Genomic DNA, 13098 nt, shown 5'->3' with positions numbered 1-13098 from the left:
AGTTTGCAGAACAGCCTCTGTGCTCCAGCATCCTGACACTTAGCACTGTCGGAAGGAAAAATACCTGTGCTCTGGAAACTTAGAACTCTGTCCTCTACAGATAGGACTGAGTATGTGCAGTTCTGATCACTATGTTACGGAGGAGACAGACGGGTGAAAATAGGAAATAAGAAGGGGCTCCTGTTCTCTTGAAACATGTTACATAAAGCCAGAGGGGGAGACATTACTGTTCCAAATCCGGGACATAACAGTGTGAAAGCCTGAAGCTGGGAACTGTAACCATTGCTATTGTTTACTTACAGATCTACTTGGTCTTCATGTTTTCATGTACAGATTCTGATTTCTGTTGTTTTCTCATTTGAACAGAGCATCACGGTCCACCATCGGGAACCAACTCAGCTCGGCAAAGCCCAGCACTGCAGCACAGGCCCATGGGACAGGCACAGGTCAACCACATACCTGGGGACAGGTGTGGCTCTTCTCAGGTTTTGGGTTTTTTCTCATCTCCCTGCTTTTCTCTGTCCCGCTCCCAGGCAGTAATTCATAAGCCAGATAGCCGAGTCAGAAAGAAAACTGTTGTGTATTTCGTCCTCACAGTTCTTCCCAGTGCTGCCCACCCCTCCAGACTCTCACCCCTCTTCCTAGCCTCCATCCCAGGCACAGCTCGGGGATTGAGTCAGCCTGACACCAGCAGCCAACTGCTTCTCTTGATAATCGCTTCAGTAGGGAAGGCCTAGCCCCACCTGAATCAGCCCTTCACATTGCCTGACACTTGGGCAGTAATTTGTACATATTTCTTTCCTGTTATTAAAGACATTAGTCATAAAAGAAAAACTAGGTTTCTAGAAATTCAGCATCTCCCCAGGCCTTGGGGCTTTGAGAGGTCCATTTCTCATGGTGACAAAGTCACCATATCTGCTCCAGGTTCAGTTATTTTGAGTGCAACTTTCTCTGAGAACAACTGGAACAAGGCACCACTTGTGGGGGCGGGGGGGCAGTGTTCACAGGCTTTAAGCTACTCTGGAGGAAATGAGCAGTCTTTTTTTCTAGCAATTCTGGTTCTAGAGAGAGTCTGCCTACAGCATCTTGTGAGGATAGAGGATGGCAAGGCTCAGCTTTAAGAAAAGTTAATCTACTTTTCTTTTTAGGCTGTTTTTCATTTTCTCAGTACAGAACATGACTTGGTTTCTCTCACAGACTTGCCCTAGAAGGTGAAATTGGGAAAGATGTCTGCAGTTCCTACAGACATTCATGGTCTGACCATAAGCACCTTGCACAGCCTGACACTGCAGTGATTTCGATTGTGGGGAGTCGGCATAATCAGGTAAACACAGACGCCCTGGTGCTGACATTTGGGGTTGCTGTATCACTGACATTGGTGTTTTTATTGCAAATCTGTTTGGATACATTTGCTTCCAAAATTACTAATTTTTATAGAACTGCTAATGTGGTTGGAATTCACTATACCATACAAGAGGGTGTAGAGATAAAAGTTTGCCCTGAAAAGGGAGAAATTTGAACCTAGGCTGAATATGTACAAGTGCATAGTATTGTAGCTAATTAAGGGGGGGGGGCTTTTATTTGCTTATTTCTCAGGGAAGTTTATAAAAATCTCCTTAAAGTAAATTTTTAAAACATTAAACTTTAAAAAATTCTGTTCTCAAATTGTTCTTTTGCACATTGATCAACTAGAAGACCACATAATCTTCAAATGACTTTAATTTGAATTTATAAAAATTAAGTAGCAGCCCAGACTAGCATTCCTTCCTTACAACATAGAAATGCACATCAGGAGTGTACACCATTTCTCCCAGCCATAAAAGCAGATTCTCTTCCAGATGTCGTGCAAGCCGAGCCTAAGACCGTTGTTCTGTCATGCTTCTTTCCTCCAGAGCCTCGGGTGTTACCCAGTAGAGCTGGAGAGGGGCCCTCGAGGCTTTGGATTCAGCCTCCGAGGAGGGAAGGAGTACAATATGGGGCTGTTCATCCTTCGCCTCGCTGAGGATGGCCCTGCCATCAAAGACGGTAGAATCCACGTGAGTTGGCTTCTGTTTTTAACCTTTGCTTCTGGCTCTAGACTGGAAACTTCTAAAAATAACTGCTCTAGAGGGAAAGCAGAGACCTCCCACAACTAGAAATGGGTTTTTTCCTAAAGCAGCCCCATGCTGCCACTGTGCTCTTCTAGCCACCCAGGGTTCCCTAGTTTGATGGTGTGCGGGTCTGTGAGAAAAACGAGTTTTTGTGTAGTCAGCATACAGGGCAGGTGGGTTAATAAATCAAGTACATTTCCATCTCAAGTCTTGAGGGTAGCAGAATAAAAAAAGACTCTCCAGTTTCTTCCAAGACATAGTAAACCCAGGGAGTTTTTTTCCACTTAGTTCCCTGTAGAAGCAGAAAATTCCAACCCTGCCAACCTTTATGATTATTAGAAAGACCAGAATTCACTGCTGTAATGTTCTATCACAGGCTTTCTCAGCCCTGCAACACCAGCATTGTACAGGGCACTGGAGACTAAATGGCTTATAGATCTGCCTTTTTTTGTCCTCCTCTAGATGTTAAAGAGGAATTTTATGTAGAAAACAACTGTTGGCCTTAATTTTTAAAAACCAGTTAATTCACTAGTTATCACTGAACTTGGGAAGTAGAGATAGAAAGGTCACAAGTTCAAGGTCATCCTCAGCTACTATAGCAAGTTCAAGGCCAGCATGGGCTACATGAGTAGACCTTGTCTCAGAAACAAAAATAACTTCTGATTGCAGCTTTGCGTTTTCAACATTACTGCTTCATACCCATCATTCACTTCAAACCAGTTTTGAGTATTTGCCTTAACCAAGACTTTATGCCTGATATTAAATGAGCTGGTGAGAGGACGATACCAATCCTTCCTCAAAATGACCAGGCATATGCATAGTGTCAGACGGAGGGACTAACGGAGGTGCTTTAAGTAGGTACAATTCAGGAAAGAGGCCAGGAAAGAGGTCAGGAAAGAGCAGCTCTCCAAGCTGAAGGAATAACAATGGGGTGAAATGAAGGATGGTAATCCACATAACAGAACGCTGTGTACAGGCTGAGTGATGTAGTTCTTTCGGATGTGTACAGAGGAGCGGAGGAAAGAGGCTGGGTTATCAGTATGCAGGTGCTGCCTTGGAGCCAAGATGTTCTCCGAGCGGCATGCTGCTAAGATGTGTCTACCTGCAGTGTGCAAATGGATGGAGAAGAGAGGTTGCTCTCACTCTTGCATGGAGTGGTGGTGTGAGAACTTGGGTGCTAACCCTTTGAATAGAAGGTAAAATAGATGAGGTCACCTTCCGGTGCAAGAAGGACCAGCGTAGATGACTCCTAAGTATCTGGTCAGTGAGAGACAAAGGGACAAAGACAAAAGATGTCTGGGGACCTCCTCTTGCCTGTGTGACACAATAAATAAATAAAAATAGAAAGGCTCAGGGCAGAAAGAATTTGGCAGCCAACTGCGTCATTTTGTAATTATATCAAAGTAGGTACCAGTTAGCTGTCCACGTGTATTTCACAGGCCTTAGATGACATGCCCCAGACAGAAGTGATGAGCAAGGCTTTGTGGTAGATTAAATCACTCACTCAAAGAGATGTCGAGAGCAGCAGGCCGTGGTTAGAACTTTGAGTGGGGCCTACAATTGTGCACACGAAAACGTAAAGCAGGAAGGGTAGAAATGCAGAACCACACACCAGAGCCTGAGGGTTTATTACAAGGAGAAGGGCCAAGTGCCATGGGAGCCACTGATCAACAGTTGTTGGGTCTGGCCTGCTTGCTTTCTCACATGGTTCAGTAGTGAAGAGAACTCGGGCTTGAGAATCAAGGAAGACACAAATCAAATCCTTTGTCTACCATTTTGAAGCCATGTGGCCTTAAGCAGCTTCTTTACAAGCCTGTTTTGGGTTCATTGTGCCATGCTTTAGAGTTCTCTTGATCCTCCCCACCCCCCATGCCCTTCTTCCTCTTTACCTCTCCTTTGCTGAGGCATTTCACATTTCTTCTTTTTGGTTTTTTTTGTTGTTTGTTTTTTTGAGACAGAGTTTCCCTGTGTAAGCTGTGGCTGTTCTGGAACTCGCTTTGCAGACCAGGCTGGCCTCGAACTCATAGAGATCTGCCTTCTTCTGCTTCCCGGGTACCAGGATTAAAGGCTTGCACAACTACTGCATGGCTCACATTTCTTCTTTTTAAAATGTTGGTTCCAAATAGAGCCCTCAAATCTACTAATTGCATCATACAAATGGAAGCCAAACAGGCCTTAAAGCAGACAATGTGTAGTTTCTAAACTACATCAGAAACTGAGCCTTTTATTTAAAAAATAAACTCTAGATTTTGAAAACAAAAGCAAGTAGACTATTAACTGTTAGATTCAGATGTGTTCTAATAAGAAACTATGTCAGCTTTCAGAGAGGTCTTCTCAGTTAACGTTCTCCGTGATGCCATGGGAGGGCCTCCACCTTGCTGGTCTCCCTCCTCCCTTACCGGTCTCAGAGTAGCAGTTCAGATTTAATCCCAAGATCTTCAATACTTCATACAGTGCCTTGAATATTCAGTGGGTAATTCATACATGGTTTTCAAAAGGATGCTCTGGGTGAGTTTTTAAATTAGGATTAGTATTTTATAGATGTTTACAGATATCAAGAGGGTAGAATGGATTGATAAATCTAGATAACTAATCTTTAAAATTATTTAGTGTATGGACACGTGTGTGGTACATGTGTGAGGGTACGCATGCCAAAGTACATGTCAGAAGACAACCTGTGGGAACTGGTGCTTGCTTTCCATGGGAGGGCCTCCACCTTGCTGGTCTCCCTCCTCCCTTACCGGTCTCAGAGTAGCAGTTCAGATTTAATCCCAAGATCTTCAATACTTCATACAGTGCCTTGAATATTCAGTGGGTAATTCATACATGGTTTTCAAAAGGATGCTCTGGGTGAGTTTTTAAATTAGGATTAGTATTTTATAGATGTTTACAGATATCAAGAGGGTAGAATGGATTGATAAATCTAGATAACTAATCTTTAAAATTATTTAGTGTATGGACACGTGTGTGGTACATGTGTGAGGGTACGCATGCCAAAGTACATGTCAGAAGACAACCTGTGGGAACTGGTGCTTGCTTTCCACCTCGGGGACCCCTGGTTTCAAACTTAGTCTGTCTTGGCAGCAAATACTCACTGAGCTGCTTCTCCAGCTCCTACATATTGAAACTTTTAGAAAATGAAGATTTGTCCTGAGCTCTTATTACCAGGTAGACAGGATTAGTGGTACAGCAACAATGTGCTAGTATAATTCAGAAATCGGGAGATCATTAGCTTACGGGTGGGGGCGGCCCTGCGGGTCAGCAGAGGATCTGGAAATCTCCTGAGTCTGAAACTGGTCCTGAAGTCCTGGGGTGTGGTTCAGTGCATGCCTAGCATACCTGAGGCCTAGGTTTCCATCCCTAGCACTGCAAGCAAGGAGTCAGATTCAGATTCTGTCTGTCTTGCAAGCTATGTGTATTGTCACTTATGCTGCTGTTAGCTTAGGAGCTAAGTGGCAATACCTGCACTTACTTAAGTCTGAGGCTCAGGGAGGCCAAGCTCCTTGCTGAGATCATCTGGATTGGATTTCCTCAGGAGGCATACCATTTTTTAACAGGTTGTAAGATAATGTAATCCACGTGCCAGACTGCTCTGAAAGACAGTGACTTTCTAAAGATTTAATATTTTATGTGTGGGGGTATTTTTTCTGTGTATGTCTTTACACCACATGCATTCAGTACCCTAAGAGACCAGAGGAGGGCGTCAGATCTCCTGGGACTGGAGTTAGAAATGCTTATGTAACCTCTGAGCCCCTCTGCAGCCACAACTGCAACATTATCATCATCATTATCAAGAAACATTCTTTCCTCTGTCCTTTCGTTTTCTGTCTATTCTTGTTTTGGGGGGTTTGGTTTTGGTTTTGAATTTTAAGGCCTCACTGTTTTGCTAAGGCTGGCTTCAGTTCACCACTGGAGTTGCTCAGCCTACAGATGCGTCTTTTTCGTTACTTCTAGTGTCTGCCTGTCACCCCGTCTCTCGTGATTTTTCGATAATACAAAACTGTCCAGCTTTTCAAAAATTTTCACCATTTTATTGACGTTTTTATAGTAACTTAAAATCCCAACAAAATGATCCCGTCCTCCCAGAGGAGTGTTTCCCCTTTGGTTTTCAATATAGAGTTCTCCTACACAACCCTGATGTCCTGACTAATAGAAAGAAACCTAAAGCCGCACTTTCCCGTTCCTTCTCATTTTTATTTTAAAGTCAAAACGACATCTGGTGGCAAGTCTGCTCAATTACAAGTTTTATTTATATTAAAATGAACAGGTTTGTGGCTTAAGACAAAGAATGTGACTCAAAACGGTGACCTCACTCTTAAGATGAACCAATCATACTCACACTGGTCTTCCTTCATCGTTGGAATTATTTATTCAGAGCTACTTTGTTATCTATACTTCCTTTGGAAAATAATTCTTTTATCACTAATCAAAGAGGCTTAGATAGTGGCTTTTGTTTCACTTATTCTGGACAATAAGGATTTTGTTAATTGCCTCTCTTACTTTATTGTCTTACTTCACAAGCTTGCTTGAGTTCTTTTCATTTAATGTATTTGTCTCAGTGTGCTTGTTAACTGAATACCTGAGACTGGGGAATATATAAAAAAGAGAAGAAATCTAATTGTCACACCTGGAGCCTATGAAATCTCAGGTTAAGACAGCCTTGCTAGTGGGGACTCTTGAGTCAGTAAGCATGTGGCAGGGGGACAGAGAATGCCTGCGAGATGGGAGCTCACTTTTAAAGCCACTCCGCATTGATAATCTAATTGCTTCCCAAGTTCCCACTCCTCAGAACCCCAACATATGACTTTAAGAGGTTAGGTTTCCAACATGTGAATTCTAGGCATTGTTTAAAGCATAATTGTTTAAAATCCGCCAGCCGGTCATGTTTCTGATACCCTTCACACCTCCATTTGTTCAAGAGTAAAACATGTCTTTTTCTCTTCATAAATATGCAACAACAGCCGGTGGGGGAGGAAATGCAACAGTTCTTTCATTTCTGTTTAGTTTATGTGATTGTTTTCATTGTGTGGAGGTGGGTATAATTTGCAATCAAACCATTATACCAATGCATTTTACAATCCCTTGAAAACTGGCACTTATTTATAGTTGGTGTATATTCATGTTTCATGGCACTGACTCTCCAACAACTCTACGATGAGGGACTGGAGTTTTAACTTAACAGGTGAAGAAAATGAGACCACGACCTAGAAAAAATTAAAGCTATGTGTGATAGGAACCACATACCTGAACCCCAGCTTGCTGTCAGGTCAGGCTGTATCTGTAGATTTTTTTTTCTAATTTATTTTTATTTTGTGAGTGTTTTGCTCGCATGTATGTATGTATTTGCCTGGCTCACAGAGGCTAGAAAAGGGTATCAGATCCCCTGGAACGGGCGTTAAAGGAGGTTGTAAGCTACCAGGTGGGTGCTGGGAATTGAACCCAGGTCCTCTGGAAGAGCAGTCAGTGCTCTTAACCGCCGAGCCATCTCTCCAGCCCCTCAAATCCTGAGTCTCTTCTGTCACATTACTTACGGATTGTCTATGATCTTACAGGTATTTGGAATATTTGGATTTTTGATTTTCAGTAATATCTCATTGTTCATTTTAAATACTCTCAGTTGCATGGCACCTTGATAGAGATCTTAAAAATCACATCAACATCTTTACTCATGTTCCTTCCTGTTAAATTTCCCCATATTTTTAATTCTCTTCTAAAATATACATTTCAGGAAAAATGACACTGGCGTGTGGTATCTTATTCTTAGTCCTAGTTGTCTGTCTGTTTCCCAGGAAAATGATTTTGTTTAAGTCACTATATGCAATCCAGTAATTGGTTTAAGTCAGTGGTCATATTAATGTATTCTCAAAGCTTTATAAGTTGCAATATCCAAATATATCATTTAGCTAAGGCCTCACACATATACAGGATATGTTGGCAATACAAAGAATGGCCAGTCTCTCAGGAAAGCCTCAGTGATGAGCAATCATCTGCCCCAGGTTTAGTAAATCAAGTCAATTATTAGCTTGTATTTGAGAGCATACTTTATAGATTGTCATTTAGTTGCTGTTCTGTGCTGTTATTTAGGTTACTATAGAAATACCACTTTTTCTACTGTCTTAACTTTTGGTAGAAAACTAGATTTTTTTTTTTTTTAATTTCTTATTTTGCAGTACTCGAGATCAGCCTTAGGGCCGGACCCATGTGGGAAAGCAGAATCTGATTCTTGAGTAGTGCTCAGATCCTGACTGGGAGCCACATAAAACTTTCCCATATAAAATTTTCATGAAGTAAATAAAACTGTGCGTTAGCTTTCCTTATCGCTGTCACCAGGACAGCACTCTGTCTAGGTTAAACACCTTACAACAGAGAATGACTGGGCGGAGTTGCAGGTCTCTGCTGTTTCATATACAGTTGTAAATGTTCCTTGTCCAGGTTGGGGACCAGATTGTTGAAATCAACGGGGAACCTACACAAGGCATCACACATACTCGAGCAATCGAACTCATTCAGGCTGGTGGAAATAAAGTCCTCCTCCTCTTGAGGCCAGGAACTGGCTTGATACCTGACCATGGTAAGCAAAACAGCTAAACTCTGGTGCTGGGGAGGGACGGCAGAAGGGAATGCCCCTTTGGAGGGGATGGGCATTTCACTGGCACCAGAACCACCAAAGAAAGTTACTATAATGCAAATGATGTTTCCAAACAGTATGTTAGTTGGAATAGAATATGTTTTATCTTTATTTCATCTGAAAGCACATAATGTTTTTTGTAGAGAAATGTGCCTGTAAGAAATGAGAACATCAGAGGCAAACAATTCAAATGGCTCCAGACTATCCCAGCTTTATTCCCTCCTTGGCTAATTACACATTGTCAATAAATGTTCTTTTCTTACAGTAAGATATATTTGTCTTTTGTAATGAGCGAATGCCAGAACTGTAGGATTGTCTAGTCACTTACCAAAAGAAGTTGCTGTAGCCCCACTACCTGGGGACAGGGTATCTAAGATCATGTCTGTACTCCTGCACTAATAGTCAGTGCCCTTGGCTTTATTATGTATTTTGAACTGTCAGCGTTTTAAAAATCACTTTGAGAATGCATGATCCTAGAACTAAAGGTAGTAGTACCACACCTGTTTTGTGTGCGTCTCCCCCTGCACAGCTCCCCATCCGAGCGTTTGTAGGGTCAGTGCAGACATGACCTCCTACAGTCCCTTCCGGCTGTGACCCTCTGTGTTCCCTTCCACCGGCTGCCCATACAGCACATGTTCCCACGACAGCTGTGCTAACTGTGCTGGTTTGTTTTCACATAGTCCTAGGCTTTCTCTCTTCCTTCTTCAGGTTTGGCTCCTTCCGGTCTGTGCTCCTACGTGAAACCTGAGCAACATTAAGGCTTTCAGGGCTTTTCTTGGTCTTTCCTTAAAAAGACTTGGTAAATTTGCATGTCTTTTAAATCACTTCTTTCATTTTCTTTTTAATTAAAATGATGCTATTAAATACATCTACTTCTGTCTTCTGCACTTTTTCAGTCTCCTTTTGACATTAAATTTGACAGCCTAACAAGAAAATTATTTACAGTGCCCATAAACCTCCTTTGGGTTACCACAGTCTGGTCTTTTTCACTAGTGATTTTGGCATATCCTTAAGTTAAACAGTAATAATAGCCTAATTAGTAAGTTTCTTGGACCAGATACTTTGGTCCAATTTTATTTGGCTTTATGAATAATTTACAGATCGTATATTACCTCTTACAGTACATAAGTGAAACAATTATTATGACATAATCTGCCCTTCATACATGAGCAGATATCTACAGGCATCTGCCCTCTTTCCAGAGAGTGATGTAATCGTAAACGTGTATAAGCTATGTGACATACTCCTCCTTGGGCTATGCAACCAGTAACATGTTCAAATGGCTGGCAGAGTTCAAAACTCCCTGTTCCTAGTTCTAATTCTCGAGTGTAACTGTGTCTTACTCAATCACTTTTTAGGTGATTGGGATATTAATAGTCCTTCATCTTCCAATGTCATTTATGATGAACAGCCACCACTTCTCCCATCTTCACACTCTGCTTCCATGTTTGAAGAGTCTCATGTGCCAGGAACCGAAGACTCTCTGATTAGAGTTCAGATATGTGAAAAGGCAGAAGAACTAAAGAACACTGTACCAGAAAAGAAAAGCACTTTAAATGGAAGCCAGCCTGAAACGAAGCATCAGACTGTTCTCCAGAAAAACGTGAGTAAGAAGGATCCACCCAGTAGTCATGGGCACGGTGAGAAGAATCTACTAAAAGGAGAAAATAGTGTCACACGAAGAGGTAGATCTGCTAGTCCCAAAAAGTCAGCTAATCGACATTCAGAGGAACATTTGGAAAAGATTCCCAGGCCCCTAAAAAGTGACCCCAGAGGAAAATCTCGAGATCGGTCACTCAGCCCTAGGAAAGGAGAGACTAAAGGCCAGATCACCACTAAGGCAGGCTCTGGACAAGATCCCTGCAGAAAAGGCAGAGGACGCTCTTCTAGTCCCAAGAAGCAGCCAAAGCTTGGAGGCAGTGGCCCATCAAACACTGAAAGCAAGTTATCAGAGGCTGGGAGCCAAAGAGCGCTGGGCCATACCCTTGTCAGTGCTGAACAGCTCCCAGATGGGAAAGAAAGGTCAGGGGTCATCAGGAAAGATCTGAAGCAGACTCAACTGGGAAAAAACAGAACAAGGTCTCCAGAGAAAAAGAGCAATAAAATTGATGAAACATCTCTTCCATCCAAGAAGACTAACAACACTGCTAGTAGGGTGGTGTCGGAGAAGGGAAAAGGGAAGAAGCCAACCACCGGAGAAAACGTCCAGATCTCAGCAAAGCAGCTCACGCAGGAACCTGAGGAGAAGGTGACGTTAAGTAAAGTGGAAGAACATGGAGGGAAAGAACCGGAGGCCACTGACAAGTGCAGGGAGCATGCAAGGGGCACACCTGAAAACAGCTCTCCAGTCAAGAGAGCACCCATCACTCCAGGGCCCTGGAGGGTGCCACGAGCGAGTAAAATCACAGGCACTGCTGGCATGGCTGACAAACAGCTGTGACCTTTTGTATAATACAAAGAAAATGAAGTTGTAGCCTTTTACTAAAACACAGCATTCTTTTAAGAGGGAGGGGTGTGTTTTTCCCCAGAAAGTCTTCAATACCTAATTGGAGCATCAAGTTATCCAGGCTGCATGAAGGGCTTCTGGGATTGCTAAGACCCACCTGGCCCTGGCCGGCTGCCCTTCCTCATGTTCAGGGAGGAGCTGCATCCACGGGCTCGTTGCCATGCCCTGCTCAGGCCGCCCGCTCAGCAATGACATAATCTTAGCAGTGTGGTCACAACTCACTTTGTATTCGTGCCAAGTTATCTACTGTATCATGTCTGTTTTATCCTTCCCATTCTGATACTGCCAGTCATGAAAACAGTTCGGTTTGGCTTGAAGATGTTTTCAATAGCATGTTGCATGTTTACAGAGAGAAATATTTGAGTCCCTGAAGAGGAAAAAAATTGTTAGCTCATCATTTAAAGTTGGCACCTGCCTCTTCTCATACCTTCTGACTGTCCTAGTTTAAAAATTCAACTCAGAAACATCACTACATTACAGGAAAGGTCAAATACTAAAGATGCTTTTTTATGGCTAAGTAAGGTGTTTCAAGTAACTGTTAAAGTTATTCCTTACAATTGAATGCTCAGAATGAGAAAGTACTAAGCAACAGAATGAACAAGCTCCTGCTGTGTTAGCCAACCCTAATGTAGTTACAGTGTCTCAGATCACCTGCTGTAGTGAGGGAAGTACAGAAGCATGTGGAAGTACCAGTTGTTTCTCTTTAAAGAAAAACTACTATATCTGGGTATTTTGATTATTCATCATTAGTCTTTAATACATTATTGAAAAGCCAAAATACACATAGGTTTTTGTGAGGGACTTAATCATGAAGCCAGTTCTACAGTCCACTGCCAGACAAAGCACCAGCTCCTGTGGCATAGAGAAGTTCATCTGGGGGCAGAATTTAGAACCAGAGCCTGCACTGGGCTTCCCCAGCAAGTCAGGACTAATATGGTATAGACTGTATGTGGCGGAACTTTAATTTTTAGCTAATTAACTATTTAAAAACAGGAAAAGCTTTCAGAGTTCTTTTCTAAACTCTAAGAAAAAAAACTGTTTGAAAGTTGGAGACAATTTTTAACTTCATACAATAGATCAGGTAGGTTCCTTGAAACAGCATTCAGAAGCATCTATAAATACAGACACATTTCTCAGACCAAAACTGTCTACTTATGGAGTATTTGAACACTCATTCTGTTACCCTGTGAGTCTGACAAACTCCACTGTGACCAACTGTACTGGCCCTGTAGGTAACACATGCTTCCACCCAAAACTATATTTAACCCATCTATTATAACTACTTGAATAGAGAAAAATTAGGAGGCTTGATAAATGCTAAGAATTTAGTACTTCAGAAATGATTTATTTTCCCTATAGTCCACAATTAGTGACACAAATCCTATTTTTATTGTTAACTGTGACATAACTTTGATGTTGTATGTTGTCAGTCTGATATGGCTCTTCCTTAAGTAACCTGTTCACTGTACTGATTATATACTGACTTAGCCACGTGGCCTTGGAATGCTGAGCAAAATATGGATGTCCTGGTTGTAAATGTTTATATATGTACAGTACCTTTATATATACACTTGAGGTTCTGATTAGAGAAAGATCTGTAAATCGCTCGTTATTTTTTATATAGATATTAAAAAAGAAAAAAAAGTTTATGTCCTGCTTTTTTTTTTTTTTAACTGTCAGCATCATTTAACATTGCTGTTTGTGGAGCTTAGTTCCCATCATGATCTGAGTCATCAAAGTCTTAAAATCAGAAAGACATAATAATGTACCTTTGCCTGTACTTAATTCCCTATGTGGATGGAAGCCTTGAGTTGTATACCATTATGCCTATTTACATATTTCATTGCAAAGACATATTTTAAATGTACTTTTTC

The 13098-nt window shown here is 41.8% G+C and overlaps 1 protein-coding gene across 3 annotated transcripts in view; it reads left to right on the top strand.

Moving 5' to 3' along the window:
• Magi3 (membrane associated guanylate kinase, WW and PDZ domain containing 3) overlaps nucleotides 1-12873 on the top strand; it is a 224258-nt gene extending 211385 nt beyond the window's left edge. The window contains exons 17-22 of one of the 3 annotated variants that reach the window (XM_052730273.1): nucleotides 367-469; nucleotides 1198-1324; nucleotides 1893-2036; nucleotides 8523-8661; nucleotides 9427-9517; nucleotides 10077-10189. In XM_052730273.1, coding sequence (XP_052586233.1) covers nucleotides 367-469; nucleotides 1198-1324; nucleotides 1893-2036; nucleotides 8523-8661; nucleotides 9427-9476 — 563 coding nt within the window. In that variant the 3' untranslated portion in view covers nucleotides 9477-9517; nucleotides 10077-10189. Of the gene's footprint in view, nucleotides 1-366; nucleotides 470-1197; nucleotides 1325-1892; nucleotides 2037-8522; nucleotides 8662-9426; nucleotides 9602-10076 lie in introns of those variants that run through there. The other 2 variants (XM_052730272.1, XM_052730274.1) reach the window with 2 other exon arrangements.
• Nucleotides 12874-13098: the final 225 nt, after the last annotated feature.

This window comes from Peromyscus californicus, unplaced genomic scaffold (genome assembly GCF_007827085.1).
Source record: "Peromyscus californicus insignis strain IS unplaced genomic scaffold, ASM782708v3 Scaffold_9__1_contigs__length_137607984, whole genome shotgun sequence".
Classification (NCBI taxonomy): Eukaryota; Metazoa; Chordata; class Mammalia; order Rodentia; family Cricetidae; genus Peromyscus; species Peromyscus californicus.
The sequence above is the reverse complement of the archived record's forward strand: the minus strand, read 5'-3'. Positions and strand labels throughout refer to the sequence as shown.